General features: G+C 42.2%; 1 protein-coding gene across 1 annotated transcript in view; it reads right to left on the bottom strand.

Annotated features, from left to right (window-relative positions):
* Positions 1 to 18122, bottom strand: part of PSMB7 (proteasome 20S subunit beta 7) — a 60763-nt gene extending 42641 nt beyond the window's left edge. Inside the window, exons 1-5 of the mRNA XM_066256249.1 lie at positions 17988 to 18122; positions 17456 to 17549; positions 16572 to 16669; positions 15191 to 15331; positions 10955 to 11070 (exon numbers count right to left, since the gene is read on the bottom strand). Coding sequence (XP_066112346.1) covers positions 10955 to 11070; positions 15191 to 15331; positions 16572 to 16669; positions 17456 to 17549; positions 17988 to 18049 — 511 coding nt within the window. The 5' untranslated portion in view covers positions 18050 to 18122. The remainder of the gene's footprint in view (positions 1 to 10954; positions 11071 to 15190; positions 15332 to 16571; positions 16670 to 17455; positions 17550 to 17987) is intronic.
* Between the last annotated feature and the right edge of the window lie 2383 nt (positions 18123 to 20505).

Below are 20505 nucleotides of genomic sequence, written 5' to 3'. Positions count from 1 at the left end.
TCCATTTTACAGATGAGGGGAAAATGAAGTTCAGAGAGGTGAAGGAACCTACCCAAGGTCACACAGCCAGTAATGGCAGATCCGGCTGACAGCAAATCCCTGGTTCTAAGAACTCTACAGTGAAAAGTCTTCTAATGCATACTCTAACAAGAAAGTTAAAGATCATCAACCCTTAGGTTATGAGAGCAGAAAGGCACTTTCCATAGCAGGGCCAAGTCTGAAACAAGAGCAGGTGAAGATGAATTAGCTACCTTCTTCTCTCTCAAGTAGGGTTTTAAAACAAAGAACTTAACATTGCGAGTACTGCATTTATCTGTTCCGAAACATACTCCTGGCAAGGGCTTTTAGTTGGTTGTCGACTAAGGACTGAACTCAAGTCAAAAAAGACTTCATGGCAAAATGTCAGAGCAGAAAAAAACAGGAAGAGCAGTGCCCTACATATTAATCCAATACCTCACCATTTTCCCTACATTTTTAATGCAGAATTAAGAACAAAGTCCACTCTAATCAGAACAGATTAAGAGCTGGCAATGGCTGGCTATATTCCTTTCCCTGTATGTACCATGATGAATTTTAGAAGTATCTTCTCATGTCCTAACAAAACGGCACCATCTATTGGCTCAGTACCACCTTTGCAGCAACCAGGAATCATGATGCGTAAGTAACTTTCATGGGCTTTTGGCTCCCTGTTAATTCCTGGCATAAATTTTAAAATATAAAATCATTCATTGCACATTTTAGATCTTTTAAAATGCATCTTATACGAATCAAAGAAGAAAAACTGCCAGAGAAATCTAAGTATACAGAACTGTACACAGAGAATGTGTCAACACTAAATTATCAAAACACCATGCACTATGCTGTGCTAGATACAAAGATTTTTATGTATGGTATCTCACTTAATCCTCACACATTTTTGGGGACAGTTCCTCTAACCACCATGTTACAGAAAAAGACATCAATGCTTACACACAAAAGCTAATGGTGAACACAGATTTGAACCCAGTTAGTCTCCAAAGACCAGCTCTTTTCACTGCCCCACACTATCTCAAAAAACAATGTAAAGAGCACCACGTGCATGGAAGAAGCCCCTGGTGTTTACAGTGGGTGTTTATGCAAAAATGCCACTATAGCATCCCAAGAGCATCCTCCCAAGTCAAAAACGATCAGCTTGTTTTGAGCAATGAGGAGTGTGAGGTTCAGAGAGGTGAGGGGACAAGCCCAAGCAGGGCTAGGCTGGGGCCAGGGCTTCCAGCTCCTTTTCTAGGACTGCAGGATATACCATAGGTGGTACCCAAACCCCCCCTGGGTGATCACTGACTGTATGGACAAGCTCCCACCAAAATGGGGCTCCCTCCACTGCACAGCCTGACCAACAGAGAGCAGGGGCCGAGGTTCACTTCAGTGCTGATGCAGACCTGTGCTTACAGAACCCTCTGCAGTCCCACGGCCTGTAAGTCAGGAAACAGCATTGGCAGCAACACTAGAGCCGTGAAGTCCCCATGCTCTCTGAGAAGGCCAACGCAGACCTATGAACTAAACACACTGCTGCACAGTTCAGTCTGATCTAAGAGTGGAAAATAAATGTGGGAAAAATATTTGCTATCTTATAGTGAGTGTACTAATTTTATCCAGAGCAAGAAAATTCTCAAATCAAGTCACATGAAGATTCCAAAATGTCTCCACAAAGGTTATATTTCAGCGTAAAATTCCAGAGGAAAGAGCAGGCCTGAATTCTCTGCCAATGTTCTAATGTTCCAGCTTGATTCTAAGCCTCTTTTTTGCCTACAAGGTGAGACATAGGTATGTTTACTACTCTGTCCCAAATCCCTTTAATTGCTACAGGGCTCGGTAAATTGGGATTTGAGTGGTATATCCCAGTAATTAGGAAATTGTATAACCAGTTTATGTGGAGATCGAATTTCACCCGTAAGGCCGTGACAGTGACCCCAAGTCATCCCTAATGGTGCATAGCAATGTTTATTCCTTAAGTTAGAATTCCTAAATTGTCCAAGGGCCTCATTTCCAAGAATGTCATGCTGGAAATTTATTCATATTCATTCTCTATGTGAATAAGTGGGCAAAAACAAAAACTGTATATATCTTGCCAATGCTGCTACAAGGAACACTGCCAAACTAACAGCAAAAGCTGGTCCCCAAGCTTCTCTTGACACTCCTTCAGTGTGCCTAATAAAGGGAAGCTGGCAAGTTAAAAGAATAAACTAATTAATCTGAGAATTAAAAGAACCTATATTTTGTCTATAAATAATAAACCATAACCCGTTTCCCTTAGTAGAAAGAAAAGTCAAAGAATGTTGTCCAGCTTTCAACAATCACACAGATTGATCATCTGCAGTCTCTTGCAAATTATTCTCTTAAAAAAGAAATAATTAATAAAACTAAAGGTGGCCCTGTTTTTTTAGAATAAACCAAATCACATTCGGTCTGAACCGCAATGTCACACATCGCACCCAGCCATACCATAACCAAGGGGGAAGTCACAGAGACCGGGGTCCCACTCCACATCATGCACCTCCTAGCTGTGTGACCTTAGCACACGCTCCTGAGCCTGTTTCCTCATCTGCACGATGGGGATAACGGCCCCACCTCCCAGTCTCGCAGAGAGGAAATGACTAAAGCACCTCAGAGCACTTGCTGGTGCAGCAGATGCTCTCATGGTCAACATCATCTTCATAAAAAGGCTGAGACAGAAGCTGTCCCAGGGCCACCCCGTTAGGAGTTTGATATGTCCTTCTCCCTGGTGAACCCTAGGAAGGAGAGTCCTCGGAGAGGAAGCCCCTGGCCTCTGTGCTCAAGGAGCTGTGCCAGCATGTTCAAGACCCACACAGCAGGTGTCTTCTAGTTGATGTAAATTAAGAGTAGCCTTCAGGCGCCTGGCCAATCGCCAATATGGGCCCATGGGTAGACAAAATTTGGACACTCTTGTCTTACAGGTAATTTGTAGCTTCCAGCTCTTACTGTCAAATCACTCAGATAAAATAAAGATTAATTTCAAAGTTTTGTTTATGTTTCTTATAATAAAAAACTTATCATTTAAAGCCTGGGAGTTTGCATGAAATATTTGTTTCCTCATTTATGCTGCATTTATGACAGGTCTCAACCCACAATCAATGTTAATGGTCCCTGGGAACCTTTCATTTAGGAGGGTCCTCTAGTTCAGTGGTCCCCAACCTTTTTTGGGCCACGGACTGGTTTAATGTCAGAAAATATTTTCACGGACCGGCCTTTAGGGTGGGAAGGATAAATGTATCACATGACCGAGACAAGCATCAAGAGTCAGTCTTAGACAGATGTAACAGAGGGAATCTGGTCATTTTTTAAAAATAAAACATCGTTGAGACTTAAATATAAATAAAACGGAAATAATGTAAGTTATTTATTCTTTCTCTGCGGACCGGTACCAAATGGTCCACGGACCAGTACGGTCCGCAGCCCGGAGGTTGGGGACCACTGCTCTAGTTCATGTATAGTTTGAGATTTGGTTTGTAGCTCACCTAAAAGTCAGTAACATGAATTAAAATCCAGCAAATTTTGGCAATTCTGGGGGGTCTCTCTCAAAATCTAGCTCCCCTGCCCCTCAGGGGAAAAAAGAGAGAGAGAAAAAGAACACCAACAGAAGAATGCCTCCCTTGGCAAGAAAGGCAGCCCTGCTCAGCTACCACCACGGGCACAGGTGTGTGCAACCGAGCTCACAAGTGACCGTGGCTAGAAGAAACGAAATGACAAAGACAGTGCCAGGAAGTACAAACTTTTATTTTCTTTCACGTTCTCTGGTCAAGGGTTCCTCTTCCAATGAATTTGTATTACAAAAAAAATAACAAAAGTCATATTGTCTCGGGGTGGTAGAATTGTGTATAATTTTTTTGAATTTCCTTTGGCTACTATGAAGTTGTTTCAGGAAACACCGTCTTGAACGTGCAGGATGGAAAAGCTGCACAATGAGCAGTCAAAAACATGCAAAACAAATAAATGCCTGGACTCTGCATGAGTATTTTCAGAATTTAGAAGCATGGCTTAATCGCTTAATGAAGTAACATCTGTAAGACAACCAAATCAGCAGCTGTGTTGTACTGGGGCTTGCTTGAGCTAGAATAGAAACAAGGGTTCAAATCCCAGCTTTGCTACTGTGGGCAAGCAATAAGAGGCGGGCTACTAAATCTCTTGTTTAAGTCCCAGGTTCCTCATCAATAGAATGGCAATGATAGCATCCCCTCCACAGAATTTTAACTGAAAATAATATAGCAACAGCACCAGCATCCTCTGACACTACAATGTGCTTGAAATTTAAACTAATACTAACCTTTAAAAACAAAACAAAAAATGCAGTGCTTTGTGCTAATCTGGGGCCACACGAATGGAACACAATCTAAACCAACTCTGTTCAGGGGGGCTATAAACTGCCCGTTCACACACAGCGGCTAAGGTTCCTAATGCTAAGTCTCAGACATTCTTTTGGCACAAGCAGGTTAGAGATTCAGAAAATAAATTCAGCATCAAATATTCATAAAGTTACACAGGACTCTGGTGAGACTCTGGGACAAAGACACAGATCCTTCTCTCCGAGATCGCCAACTTTCACAAAGGCAGGAGGCACACGGGCTGGGCACAGTGAGTGGAGCATGGTCAAGGCTGGAATCCTACTTCACACCAAATGCCCTGGGAGAAACGTCCTCAGAAAGCCTAAGCACCCGTGGGAATGGCTTCTGAGCTGGACCTGGGTGAGAAGGGGCAGTGGGGGCAGGCCTCTGAGGAGGGCAGCAGGGGGTGGGGAAGCCCGGTCAGGGAGGCCAGAGCTCCTGTCCTACAAAGGTAGGAGTGGGACAAAGGATCTAGAGCCCATCTGGCATGGATGCGCCCCAGGTGAGAGTTACTCCAACCCTGGTCAAGAGTCAGGCAGGGACCAGCACTGAGGAGCTGAGTTGAGGACAGATGACAGGGACCCGGAACCAAGCCTCACGGTCGGCTGGTTTCTGAGTGACCTCTGTAATGTCAGTGGCCATCCTGACTGCCACTGGACCTGTCCATGTCCTCGACATTTCTGGCCAGCTACAATCTCCCTCCCTGCTTCTAGATGCTCCCATGCCAATCCTCCTCCCTACTGCTGTCAGACTGTTCTTTCTTGGCTCACTCCTGGTTTGAAAACATTAGACCATACATTTTTAAATAAAATATGTATTTCTGATGGCTTTAGGCGACCCCTGTGTTTTGGTCATTCGACCCCCGCTAGGGTCGCGACCCACAGGTTGAGAACCGCTGCATTAGACAGACACCTTCAGCTTGCATCACCGGATCCGGCCACGCCTCTGCTCCACCCCGTGAACATCCTGGTCTCAGCCACGCCCCCCCATGGAATGCCCCTCCCACCCCATGCACCAGCCTCACCCATCCAGCAAACTCTGGCCTTTCTGTTCCTTGGCCACACCGGTCTCTGTGTACCTCAGGGCCTGAAAAGTCTCTCTCTTGGGGGCAGCATGTGGGGAAGCAAATTCCTGGCTAATCCCTCCTCATCACCCAGGTCTCAGCTGTGGCCCTTCTTCTCATCTGCCATTTATCAGACTGCATGCATACCCTGTCCTGGTAAAGCTGTCACAGAAAGGCATTCTCATGTTCTCTTGGTAGGAGGAAAAATGACTGCAATAATTTGGGAGGGCAATTTGGCAATCGCCTGAACGTTAAAACACACTATAGGGCCATCTGTCGTTTTTCTGGGCTGTGCAGAAGCTGTACTTCCTTGCTACGCCCAGGGAACCCCACCACTGCATGAGTCGGTACCTGAGTTGCAGTGACAGAAGCACCCCCCACACACAAGGCGCGCTCTGGGTTCCCAGGGCAGCAGGGCAGCACAGTGCGCAGCGGCCAGTGCGCAGCGGCCAGAACGGCGCCGGCTGTGCCCGAAGCAGTCTGAAGCACTCTCCACTCGCCCGTGCCAGCCCTTCTGCAGCATCTTCTTGGCCCCAAAAGCAGTTCCTGTCCTACCGGCTATTCTGTGAGTCACCTGCTATCCTTTCAAAAATCTTTTTCTCTTAAACAATCCAATGAACTCAGTGCCTGCAATCCAGAAAGGCCACTACTCGGAATTTATCTGAAGTATGTGCTTACACACATATACCAAGACACAGTTATTGAAAAAACCTGAGAAACAAAATAGCCATAGAACGGGTCAGTAAATCATGGTACCACACAGTGAAATTCTATGGAGCTGCTATACTAGACAATGATATTGTTACGTGGGCTAATAATACAAAAACTACTTCAAATGTATAGCATGACCTCATTTGTGTATTTTTAATAGGGGTAGAGAGACAAGATGATAGATGAGAGATATATGAAGGTGCATCATAAAGCATTTTCTGAGAAAAAAATACAAAAAACTCAACAATGCTTACTCTAGAAGAGGGACATGAAATAGACTTATTTTTCATGTAATATTTTTCTCACTTGAATATTTTGTCATGCTGGTAAATTACTTCAATTAGAAAATGTCTGCCTGACTGGTGGTGACACAGTGGATAGAGCAACAACCTGGTACACTGCGGTCCCTCGTTCAAAATCCCAAGGTCGCCAACTTGAACACAGGCTCATCAGTCTGAGCACAGGGTCACTAGATTGAGCATCAATATGATCCCTGCGTCGCTGGCCTAAGCAAGGGGTCACTGGCTCAGCTGGAGTTTCCCCCAACCCCATCCCTCTAGTCAACACACTTATGAAAAGCACTCAATGAACTAAAGCAGTGGTTCTCAAAGGGTGCACCCTATAAGATTTCCAGGTGCGCCCTATGGTATTCCAGAGAAATATGTGCCTGTTGGGGACCAAAAAACCAACAGGGTTTTTGGAGTTTAGATTTTTGGGGGACAGAGGTGTGGGGAATTGGCTGTAAGCTGACAGTCTGCCCAACCCCCACCTCACTTGCCTGACTAGGTTGCAAAAGGCTGTTAAGCTGTGGTGCTGGATTGTTTACACTACCCCCCATGTTCCCTGGAAAGACTGGAGGCAAGTTTCTTCTATCCTTTGTTTGGTGTCAAGTTAAGATGATATGTATGGTGGGAGTTTTCTGCACTCAACACAATTAAGAGTAAAAAGAGAAGAATTCTTCTTTTTTTTTTTATTGATTTTTAGAGAGAAGGGAGAGAGAGAGAAGGGGGAGGAGCAGGAAGCATCAACTCCCATATGTGCCTTGACCAGGCAAGCCCAGGGTTTCGAACCGGCAACCTCAGTGTTCCAGGTCGACGCTTTATCCCACTGCGCCACCACAGGTCAGGCCCGAATTCTTCAATGTATTGATGAGGAAATGAGAGTTTGCCTTTTAAATATATGCCCAAACATTGAAGAAATCACTAGGACACATCAGGCTCATGTTTCTCATAAACACAAAAATAAAAAAACAACACATTTGTGCCAGGACCTGCCAAATTTACTAAATCTTACTAAGAATGTGTGTGTGTGTGTGTGTGTGTGTGTATGTGTGTGTATATATAGATAGAGATAACTTTTTTGTCATTTTTTAAATTTTTTAACCCTTTTTTACAAATTCTAAAGAGCATAACTCAAAAAATGTAACAAAGATGTTTTTTAATGTCAGAATAAATTTAACTGTCGTATTTATTTCATTTAATTACCATAAAAGCATACTTGGACTTTACATTTTTTTCTTTTAATATTTGACTTATTATAACATATTTCTCAGAAATTTGTATATAGTGTGCCTACAATTATTTGTAGGATTTTAAATGCGCCCGACTTCAAAAAGTTTGAGAACCACGGAACTAAAGCGACACAACTATGCAATGATGCTTCTCATCTCTCTCTTTCTCTCTCTCAAAAAATAAAATTTTTTTTTAATCTTAAAAAAAAAATAAAAGAAAGAGAAAATGCTTTAATGTCACTTGCCCAGTAAGGACTTCCCAAACATACTTTATCCTTCTACTCCATGCTGTTTTTCTCCCTTGTTACTGTTCTTTTCCTCCACGGCATTTAGCACAGGGCTTTTAGATGAAAGAGTATTTCCCCGTTTAACTCCTGTCTCCCACATAAAGTGGTAAGCTCTGAGGCCAGGTGCTGTGCTGACCACTATATTCCCAGCACCCTGCACAGGGCCTAGCATATAGTAGATGCTAAAGAAACATCTGACAAGTGAATGAAAATAACTTATCCTTAAGATTCAGCTCAAATGAAATGAAGCTTTTACTGAAATCCTCCAATTTAAATGTGACCCTTTCGGGGCCTCCACAGGCTTTTTGTACTTACTACCCGTCAGTTCAGACAGTGGTCTCCCCATTACACTGTGAGTATGGTGAGGGCAGCATCAGCATTCACCTCTACCTATGGAGCCTGCCCTAATGTCTTCACCTGGACAGCCCTCAAGAAATAGTTGACAAATGAAGAGATGAACAAACTAAACCTCAAAGTAAAGATTATTCATGTATTAAAATCCAATGTTACTGATGTTCTTGATCTTAACCTGATAGCCCACGCAACCAGAATGCGTGGGGTAACGGTCTCTGAGCAGAAGTGTGCCGTGAGCTCAAAGCTGTGGAACCCTCGCCCTGGAAGCACAGCAGACGTGGACAGACCCAGCATCTCTGTCAGCAGGACGGAGCACAAAGTGGGGCCACAGAAGTGAGAACACACAAATCTGCTTGACTACTCACTTTTTTTTAAAGACTTTATTCATTTTAGAGAGGAGAGAAGGAGGAGAGAGAGAGAGAGAAGAGGGGAGGAGCAGGAAGCATCAACTCCCATATGTGCCCTGACCAGGTAATCCCAGGGTTTTGAACCAGCGACCTCAGCATTTCCAGGTCGACGCTTTATCCACTGCGCCACCACAGGTCAGGCTGACTACTCATTTTCAACAACTTCTCCTAAACTCAGGAATTATGCTCTTAACACAAACCACTACAGTTCAAAAGTAAAAGGAAAGAAAATCAATTTTTCCATCTAAACTGCTTTGGATTAATGTTAAAATTTCCAGAAATAGATTTTATCAAGGTGAGGATAGAAGAAAACATCCTGAAGGATTTGAAGGTGGAGGATACGGCACCTGCTACTTCCTCTCAGATGGTCCCACACACAAAGAAGTGACAGGATATGTGAGAGAAAACTGGGTAAAACGCTAATAGCTGACAATCTGAGTAAAGGGTATCCAGGGCTGTACACTGTTCTATTCTGAAAGGGTGAAGTTTTTTTAAGGAAAAAAAAAGAAGAATGAAGGTACTAGAAAAGGCTAGCCCACCTTTATATCTGCATCAGCTGGAGAGAAACAGTACTTTGATGCTATTGGGATAATAAATATATTTGAATAAAGTAATTCAAAACAATACTAAAATTACTGAGTCTTCATTTTAAAATATTAACAAAGATTCATCTGTATGTTATCTGCGGGTAAATCCTTCTCCCCACAAACACCCCAAACAGGGACCAGCTGCTATGTGAAAACCTTGTAAGAGGCGTATAACACATTGGAATAGCAGTCTCAAACTGGCAATCTGCAAACTCTTCAGGCGGCAGCGCTCCCAGCTCTGCAGAGCCAGGTACCAAGATGATGAACACAACAGGTAAACAACAGCAAGAAAACGTCAGCAACGGGGCCTGTTCAAACGTCTGGACCAATACAACTTGACTCAGAATTTTAACATAAAAGTTAAGACTTACAAATCCCAATTTCTTTTAATATAATTTATCACCCCCTTTTTATACTTTTTTTTCACAGAGAATCAGAGAGAGGGACAGATAAGGACAGACAGGGAGAGAGAGAAATGAAAAGCATTAATTCTTTGTTGCAACACCTTAGTTGTTCACTGATTGCTTTCTCATACGTGCCTTGACGGGGGGCCTACAGCAGAGCTAGTGACCCCTTGCTCAAGCCAGCAACCTTGGGCTTCAAGCCAGTGACCCGGGGCTCAAGCTAGTAAGCCTGCTCTCAAGCTGGATGAGCCCGCGCTCAAGACGGCAACCTCGGGGCTTTGAACTTGGGTCTTCAGCGTCCCAGTCCAACCCTCTATCCACTATGCCACCACCTTGTCAGGCTTAAAATATACTCTTATCTAGCACTTAAGAGCTAAAATACAAATGTAAAAGCTGATCTAAAAAAAAGAGTAACTACACTAAAAAAAAAAAAAAAAGAGTAACTACTATTTACAGGCCAAGCACTGGACCAGATGCATTATATTCGTATTTCTAATGTTATTTATAACCTGGTATGTACAGAGGTATTATTGATACCATTTCACAGGTGAGGAAATTGAAGTTCAGAGGAATTAAATGCCCCATGATCCCTCAGAGATTAAGTGGTAGAGGAACTCCAGTCACTCTACTTAAAAAAAAAAGTGTGCGTGTACCAGGCGTGTCCTCACAGCGAGGCCTCCACGCAGCTTTCCCTCTGCCCACAAGGCTTCTCCCCTCAAACCCACCTTTTCATGAGACCTGCCTCGACCTTCCCATTTAACACTACAGTCTGCCTTCCATCCCAACATTCCCAAGTCCCCTTAACCAGCATTCATTTTATTAACCATTTTGTTTTGAGAGAAATACACTAAATTCACATACAGATGTAAGAACTAACACATTGAGTTGTCGTATACCCTTGACCGAGTTTCCCCCGAATGTAACACATTGCATAAATGTAGCACAAATCAGCTACATACTTTTTCTCCCAGTATTTAGAGGACCACTAGAAAATGCTACTGATAGTAACTGTTTTTTGTCCACCCCCACTAAAATATAAACTCCTCGCTAGTAACTTTATCAAATTTGTGTTCACTGTTATATTCCAAGCATACAGAACAGGGATCAACCTGTAGGAAGAACTCAATACATATTTGAGCACTTTAAACCACTTTATTGCACAATTTCCTAAAATAGAAAAGAGATTGGCTTTTTAAGAGACCATATTGGGAAATCAGAGGATTCTGAAGCATCAGGGAAACATTACACTCACCCATGGTGACATAAGGCAACTTATCAGTTGATCCATGAGGATAGATGCTGTAGAGGTGAGGTCCAGTAACATCTACGCCCCCTAAAACTAGGGCTGCACCAATGTAACCTTGATACCTGGTGATCAGAGCATGCATAAGAAAAAAAGTGAGTCTAATTCACATCCCTGTAACTTAACCACAAGCCATATGAGAAGTCAGAAAACAAGAAGCTTTTCTTATATTGCCACTGTTTCATTAAGTGCTTACGACTTTGATGGGGACAAAAGAAGGAATCTACTGTCAGCCAAGAAAAACTGTAAATTGTGTGAAACAATCCACATACCTTTTCTCATCTTAGTCCCAAAACTCCCTTTAAAAGAAAGCTGTAGAAGAAGAAAACCAATCCAAAGAAATAAGGACATGCCCAATGTCTCAGAGCCAAGGTTGGCTTACTCCAAAGATCACCAGCACCCTTCCCATCATACCTTTCTATGATCAGCGGATAAGCTCCCTTCCAAGTGAGTAATGAGAAGTTTCTAAACTCAAGCTGTTCAAATTACCAACCTTACCATAGCCTAACAGGAAAATAGCTAATGTCACAACACCTTCCCTTTGAATAAATCCACAAAAGTATAATCATAGACATGACCTCATATTGCGTATAAGAGAAAAATATTTCATCATGCAGGGAAGCAAATGAAATAACTCCACGATGGCCTATCAAACCCACTGCTACAGGATAAAGCTTTACTTCTCAGGAACATGAATGGCAATAGGTTTTCCACCCCAACCTACTCCCGTTTAATTGTACACACATTTGTTCCTTTGGACCCTTTACCTGGCTGGTTTTCCATGTCTATAGATTACTTTCCCTGTATTTGATTCAATTATTTACCATTAGAGTTGCTATGATCAATAAACATGCTAGATTTAAAGTTCTCCACTGTGACCCTTTAGCTCTTCAAGAAGAAAAATGAAACAAACACATACTGAATTTGCCTAGCATTCATAGTCATTAAAGCTGAAATAAAAAAATTAACCCAACAACCAATCAGAGTCATAATTTTAGACTATGCAAAACAGAGCTACCCATCAGAAGTGCTCTAGGTAAACAGAATAATCAAGTCTAGTATTTCCCATGTCCCTTGATTATCAAATTGTTATTTCAGAAAGAACCTTCCATTTATAAGTGAAAAATGAAAGAGCAGAAAAGAATTTCAGAAGCAGTCTCAAGAAGGAAGGACCCAGGCGGGGAAAGAAGGTGGCCCTGAGGCATATGAGCTAGCAACAAGGTCAAGACTACACTCCATGGCTCTAGGATGAGAAGCCAGAACAGCCAGAACCCCCACTCCCATGCCCACCCCAGCGCCTGATCCACTATACCAACTGCCTACTAAACAGGGTGTTTAAAAGTCTATAATAATCAGCTAGCTCACTTCGAAGCTAAAATATAGTATCTGTTTGATGCCTTTAAAAGAGTCTAAGGGAAAAAAAAGTCTAAGATATTGAAGTTATTGAAATCCTTTAAAATTGATCCAGAAATTCTACTTTCAGTAATGTAACAGAATAAATATACAGTAATGAATACATAAGAGTTTACTGCAGTACTGTTTGTGATGCTAAAAAAAAAGTGGAAAAAGTAAGAGGGAGATTTGGCTAAACTGATAAAACTACACAATCATTAAAAACCATGCTACATTTTCTCATCCACCACTAATGGTAGTGCAACTTAGTATAATCTTTCTCAAGGATAGTTTTGGCAATATGTATCAAAATGTTAACTGTACGTATCTTTGACCAAGCAATCCCACTTCTAGGAATTTACTTTATAGACTACAGTCTAAGGAATTAGTCACAAGTACCTAAAGGGTCTATGTTCCAAAGGATTCATAAAATACCTTATAATAAATACCTTAAGAGAGGCAACATCCTTAATGTTCAAAAATCAGTTAATAGAATGGAATTCTATGACATGACTCAAAATGATGATATTCATCAATGGTTCTTAAACTTTTATGGGTCACAGACCCCTCTGAAAAACTCACTGAAACTGTGGAACCCCACCTCATAACAAGTGTACAGACAAAATCCGTTTACTATTTCAGGAGGATCACAGGTCTCCCAATCTCTTCTATGGACTCAGGGTAAACACCTGGGATGATAACCTCTTCTACTGATGGGAACACTGTTCACAGTATACTAACAGCGGGAAGAGGACAGACACCTCACTCTTTTTCATCCTCTGAATCTTATGAAGATCTAACTGTGCACCAAGCCCTGGACTAGTGAGCCTTGCTTGTAAAGTCAAATATTATACTTTTTTCCGTATACAACTAGCTCATTTTACGTAATTCAACAAAAATGTCAGAACACATTTTAAAAAAAAAATCTCTCTCTCTCTCTCTCTCTCATCCTGGTTTAAATGTTTAAATGTTCCTCTCAAAACTTTAAACTAAAAATAATAGAACACTGAAAAAAGAGACTTTAGAATTCCTAAAACATTCTAAAGAGATTAACATAAACATCTGCTAGATTTAGCTAAATGCTTTAAATGACACTGCAAGGAATCTTGAAATATTTTATTTATTGCGATTTCACAAATTTCAAAATTATTTTAAATGTAATGCACCAGAGAAACCACCAGAGGGAGCTTTGCATTAAAAATCAAAATCACAAATGTCTTCAAAAACCTTGACCACAGATGTGCTTTAACAAGTTCTCACACTGTAGTGGGAGAATTTATTTGATAGGTGATAATTCTCCAGGGTTACGATGACGATTCTGTTCATAAATAAAGGGAAATCACTGACATAAGGGCTCGGACAGCCAGAGCAGGAATTAGGTGTGTATGACTAGGCTTCCTGCCCATATGACTCGTAAGTCCTAGTCACCTTGTCAGTGAAAGGGGAACTATGCTACTGTTGCTGCAGAGCTACATTAAACCTCACATCCACTTGACTGAGCATCTAGGGGCCATGCCAGACTCACAGATGAGGACCTGCAAAGTGACTGGAAGGCAAGGGCCAGGTAGGAAACAGAGGGAAGCAAACACGGCAGGAACAGACAGACCAGACACAGGCTCCCACTTCTAAAGGCAACATCTGCCACTCGGTTCTAGAAGACTACTGCCATGTGTAACCACACTCTTTCTCAATTTCTTTTCAAAAGCAGCCAGAAATCCAGACTTTTTAAATCAAATTCTCAGTTTATAATTATTGGTCACTATTTTTAAAAAACAACACTATTGTGACCCAATAAAATTTCTCTACAAGCTATATATAGTATGTCCTCTGAGCTGCCTGTTTATAAGCTTTGTTCTCTATGCCTGCTCCCCTTTTAACTGTTTGCCGCTGCTTGGGGCATAAGAAAATGTTTTGTGGGAGAATAAGGGTCTCTGGTCAACTTGGAAAAAAAAAGTATCAATGCACACATCCCACAAAGGCATATGAGAAGTGAATCTGTTCAAGGTAAGGCAGGTGCCAAAGAGAAGCCAGTATTCCAACCCAAGCTATATACATTATACTACACTGCCTCTCCTCGGGAGAAGCAAATGAGAAAATGGACTTCAAGTTTAAAACTGCCCTGACCTACACACACATAAAGTGATTATGTGATTTATTAAGGAAGAAAGAGAAACAAAACTACTAAGAGGAACTGTCTGTGGGAATCAGCAGGGAGTGAAGGCCAGGCCAGGTCAGGTCAGGCAAGTGACTGCACTTCCTTAAGCCTCAGCTTGTTCACATATAAACTAGAGAAGCCCAGACCTCAGAATTAAAAGGATGAAGTGAGATCATGTTTTATAAAGCACTTAGCACAGGACCTGCCTAAATGTTGGTTAGCATTAAGGTTACCATTTTTCACTTCATTGCTTTTTCCCCTTAAAAGAGGGAGATAAGAAACAATATTTTTGTGCTTGTGTTCACAAGATGAACTCCTTAAAGGTTCCTTCCAGCTCCTTCTCCCTATAAGCAGAAAAGTTTTTTTATCTAGTAATATCCCCATGCCTGAGAAAATAACTCAACTATTCACACATCATTTACTCAGGAAAAAAGAAAAAAAAAAATACCGACAGGCCCCATAAATTCAAACCCATTATTAAAACCCTTATGAAATTAAAATGGCTTTTTAATAACAATTGATTTCTAAAATAAAATGTGTATTTCTGAATGCTTTTTCTCTAGCTTCCAGGTTTCCCCTGCTGCAGATCTAAGACATGAGAAAAAGACGCTATAGCAATCCTCATCCTGGAACCTCACCTGAAAAGCATCTGCTTCAGCATCCGATTGGCCGTCACAACTCTGGGGAGGCGGCCAGTGGACAGGGAGTGGAGCTCCAAGTTGGAAGAAATAAGCTGGGTGGTCATATCTGTGTCTGCAGCTGTCCCAGCGCCACAACAACTAAAAAACACAATTGGAACTTAGCTGAAATTCAATTACCAGAGGGCTCAATCAGAAGTGGAGTTTCTTGGATAATATCCATGAGGTTCAGGTACATACAGAGATGTTTTTGAGTATATCTGCACTGTAACTCCTCTGTCTAACCAAGCTTAAATAAACATAAAATGGACAATAGACGTCTAATTATATGCAAACATATTTTCTGTGGCATAAAGGGACATTTCCAGTGTGGCACACAGGTTTTGGTGCTCCTAAGAGTGTATATTTTATTAATCCTACTAATATATCCAACTTGTACAAAAGAGCAAGGCATATTAAAAGTCCTGCCATTTTAACATTTACCAAGTATTTACTATCAGGTACCAGTCACTGCACTAAGTGCTAGGAATAAAGAAAATATAACACAGTCCTAGCACTTGATTTCTGAGTGGAAATAACATAGGTAAACAAAAATTATACCTTGTACAATGCAATTTAGTAGCACAGGTACAATATATTAAAGGAAAGTGAAGGAGAGCGCAATTCATTCTGATCTTTGAGGTTTCAGAGGAGCTGAATTTGAAAGAAGAGAAAAAAAACAGTGTATAAGCAGAGCAGATGAAGGGGCACGTCCAGGCAGAGGGGCTGGCGGAAGCAAAGGAGAAATAGCTTGAAGACGAGGTGAAGAGGGGCATGAGGGAAACAGGGACCGTGCAGGTGTAACTAGAGTGGTGCGCGATGGCAGCTAAACAGGCTGAAAAGATCATCATTTTGTGAGATTGTGCAAGGCCTTACAGTGTCTATTTTATCCTGAGAGTAATGTAAAATGTAAAAAGTCTCCTGAAAACTTTTTAAAAAGGAAAGCAACATAATCAGACTTGTGCTTTACAAAGTCCAATGTAACAGAAGAATGAACAGAGATGAAAGAGAAACCCAAGGCAGAGAGCTCACTTAAACGGCAACTGTAATCGTCCAGCTCAGAAAAACAATCTGAACTAAGGCCTTAGCAGAGAAGACAGAAGGGAATGGATTCAAGGGGCACAGGGAAGGCAGACCAGGTACCAACTGAATTGAAGACAAAAGCAAAGAGAGGACTTGAGAGTAACTTGCTTAAGTGACAGGTGAATAAAAATGCCATTTAAGGGAGGCAGAAAGAAAATACAGGCTGAATAACAGGTTTTAAGGGGAAACATAGTAAATTCAATTTTAATCCTGAAATGTTTAAAAAATATAAAAGCTAATCAAACTGATCAATACTTACTAAATATTAGGAGATATGAAGTGTATCTTTGAACAGTTCTTGTCAGCAACAACCATCCCTTCAGTTGCCCTTGTATCTGCTCCAAGTACTATGCCATCCTATTTTTTAAAAACACGTATTTATAAACAAGCTTACATACATAAACCACAGCTTTCTACTCAAGTTTAGGGAAAACAATGCTGGCCATCCCCTGCTCCCCCAACAATCTACCCCCCCCCCAGAAAAAACTCCTAACAAAAATACTGCACTGTACTTTGAGTTCAAAACAAGACTTATTAACAAATGTTACTGGTTGAATCCTGAGTATGTGGTAGGAATTATCATTCATGATTGCAAAGAGTCAATGAATTCCTTACAAACCAAAGCTAACATGGTAAAAGTCTGGCATAAGACACAGAAATTCTTCCATTAAAATTGGAACCTGTCAATTTCTTTTTTTAAAAATCTCATATTTTACCTTTAACGACAATAAGCATTATCTCTTTTGACCCTAACAACAACTTAAGGGAGTGACTATACCCATTTGGTAGATGGGGAAAGTGTGGCTGTGAGAAGGAAAGTGAGCTGCCCAAACCTGGAAGTTAAATGGTTAGACAGACCTGTCTGAGCCCAAACCTGTGCTCCCACTACATCATCCTGCCTTCTGAAGCAGTAACTTAAGACAAAAAAGTAAACTGGCCTCCTGTCAAAAACTCTACAAAGTGAGAAAAGAATATAAACTGTTGGTAAGCACACAAAGCCTAGCAAAGACAGTCTCTTCTAAGGACCTCTTTCTGACGTGCGCTGGAGCATGGGCCCTTCCCGACAGCACCCAGAGAAGTAAAGGAGGCCAGGTTCACCGTGACCAGCACCGTAAAAGCAGCTTGTGGTTCGTCCCAGCTTACCGAATAGACCACCCCCGCGATGGTCGTGCCTGTTTTCCGGGCCGCTGGAAGCTTGTAGCCTTTCTTTGCAAAATCGGCTTCCAAAACGGCATTTCTAAGAGCAAATGAGAGAATAAAGCGTTGACGGGCAGGACCACATTGCGCCGCATTGGCAGGAAGGGTGCCTAACGGAACTCGGGGAAAAAAAAGAACCTACTCTTCACTTTCACGCCCATCTGTTCACTCAATTCTCCTTGCAAATAGCAGGACTACAGTCCCGTTTTTCAGCAAAGTGAGCCGCAGAGAGGGGCGGCACTTCGCCTAAGGAGACGGAGGCGGAGGGTGTCCAAGTAGGCTGGGAAAACAGGAGAGCAGACCCGGCCTCAGGAGAAACCCACGCTCAGGCCCTGATTCCCCTGAGTCACACGGGCCGCAGGGCGTAGGCCGAGCCGTCCCCCTCCCTTTGGACTTTCCAGATCAGGCCGCGGCCCAGCGCCAACCCCAGCACCGCACTCCCTATCCCACTCTGAACCCGGCCCGGGAATGGTCGCACCTGCGGCAGTTATCGAAAGAGAAACCTCCAACCGGTGGTTTACACACTGACACAGCCGCCATCTTCCCCAGAAAGCACTTCCGGGGCGGGGGCGGGAGCAAACAAAAAGAGACTAGTACTTCCGGCGCCCCCGGCAACCTGAGCTGAAGGGGCGGGGCAAACTCCGCGCAGGGGAGATTGATTTTATAGGTCGGGCTCCTAGAAGAGCCCGGAGGTGTTTGGAGTATATCACCCCAAGTGGCAAGGAGGGGGAACTGACGCCCGGGGCGGGGAAAGGACTTCTCCCAATGTGGATGCTCCAAAGACCAGTCCTTCTGCCAGCCAGACCAGAGCTGTTTCTGCTCTTAGCTCGGCTGCATGGGGCTTTGGAGACAGACACACCCAGGTTCCAGACAGAGCCCTACCACCTACTCGCACTGAGCAAGTCCTCTCAACTCTGAATCTGTTTCCTCTGCTGTCAAATGCAGGAAACAGGTATCTCTAAAGGCTGCTGTGAATTGAACAAGAAGTACATGAAAAGATGTTCAATATCACTCACTAATCATTAGGAAATGCAAATCAAAACCACAATTCAGTACCACTGCACGTCAACTAGGATGTCAAAATCAAAGACAGACAATAACAAGTGTTGACGAGGATATGGAGAAACTGGATCCCTCACACATATTTAGTAGAAATGGAAAATGGTGCAGCTGCCCCAGGAACAGGATTCTTCTCTTATGTATATACCCAAGAGAATTAAAAACATGTTCACAAAAACTTGTATGCTAATATTAATAGCAACATTATAATCCATGATAGCCAAATAGTGGAGACAACCAAAACGTTCATCAATTAATGAATGGATAAACAAAATGTAGTACATATACACACTGCAGAATATTATTCAAACACTAAAAGGAATGAAGCATTGATACATACTGTACAATAGGGATGAACCTTGAAAATACTGTGATAAGTGAAAGAAGACAGGCACAAAAAGCCACATATGGCCTGACCTGTGGTGGCGCAGTGGATAAAGCGTCAACCTGGAAATGCTGAGGTTGCCGGTTCAAAACCCTGGGCTTGCCTGGTCAAGGCACATATGGGAGTTGATGCTTCTTGCTCTTCCCCCTTCTCTCTCTCTCTCCCCTCTCTATAATGAATAAATAAAATCTTAAAAAAAAAAAGCCACATATAGTAAATATGGTTCCATTTCTATTAAATGTCCTTAGTAGGCAAATCCATGCAGCCAGAAGGTAGATCAGTGGTTGCTAGGAGATGGGCAAGGTGGGGAGTGGGGACTGTTTAATGGGTACAAAGTTTATTTTGGGGTTGATGAAAATGTTCTAGAATCAGATAGAGGTGATGGTTACACAAACTAGTAAGTATACAAAAAACCACTGAACTGCACATTTTTAAATAGTGAATTTCATTATGTTAATTTTGTCTCAATTTTTAAAAGGCTGCTGTGAGAGTTAAAAATTCTACATGGAAAGTATCTATTTTGGCTTATAGCAGCTTCTAAATAGCCATTATTGTTAATACATTTACTTCATCCTGCCAACAACCCTAAGAGATAGCTACATAATTCAACTAATTTTACTGATGAAAATCAAGGTTCATCAAAGTGAAGTCACGTGCTCAAATTTGCATAGCAAGTAAATGACAGACTCAAAACTGTGGGACACCCTGAATGGGCGGTGGCGCAGTGGATAGAGTGTAGGACTGGGTTGCGGAGGACCCAGGTTCGAAACCCCAAGGTTGCCGGCTTGGGGTGCAGGTTCATCTGGTTTGAGCAAAGCTCACCAGCTTAAGCCCAAGGTCGCTGGCTTGAGCAAGGGGTCACTCAGTCTGCTGTAGCCCCCTAGTCAAGGCACATATGAGAAAGCAATCAGTGAACAACTAAGGTGCCACAAGGAAGAATTGATGCTTCTCATCTCTCTCCCTTCCTGTCTGTCTGTCCCTCTCTCTATCTCTCTCTGTCACACACACACACACACACACACACACAAATAACTGTGAGATTAATTCATCTATTCACTCAGCAGATATTTATTGAGTACCTACTATATATCAGACATATTTCTAGGTAGGAAATATGAATGAATGAATGAATGAATGAATATGAATGAATGGCATCTCAATCACCTAGAACCAGTGTCTGTCACAACTGTGTTCAAAAAATATTTATGAAATGAAATGAAAGGTTAAATTTCCTTTCATTATTTCTCTGGATCTTTTATGTGTAATTAGGAAAATAAAACCTCATCCACCTGCCTCCATAGAAATCTACTGATGAAAAAGTTTGAGTATCTCCTGTGCTGCCAACTCTCTACTTTGGTGAATGTAAAAAGTAAAAGGACTTGCACTCTGCTCTGGAAAAGTCCACTTCTGGAGGAGAGAGACTCAACTCTGTAAGACCTACACAGGACAGGTCATAGTTCAACATACCCTGGAGTCAGTAAGTAAAGACAGAGTGAAAAACTGGCCTCGATAACGTTCATCAGACTCTCTCACTCCTTGCGGGCTCAGCCCC

This window comes from Saccopteryx bilineata, chromosome 2 (genome assembly GCF_036850765.1).
Source record: "Saccopteryx bilineata isolate mSacBil1 chromosome 2, mSacBil1_pri_phased_curated, whole genome shotgun sequence".
Taxonomy (NCBI): Eukaryota; Metazoa; Chordata; class Mammalia; order Chiroptera; family Emballonuridae; genus Saccopteryx; species Saccopteryx bilineata.
This window is presented reverse-complemented; position numbering and strand designations above follow the sequence as displayed.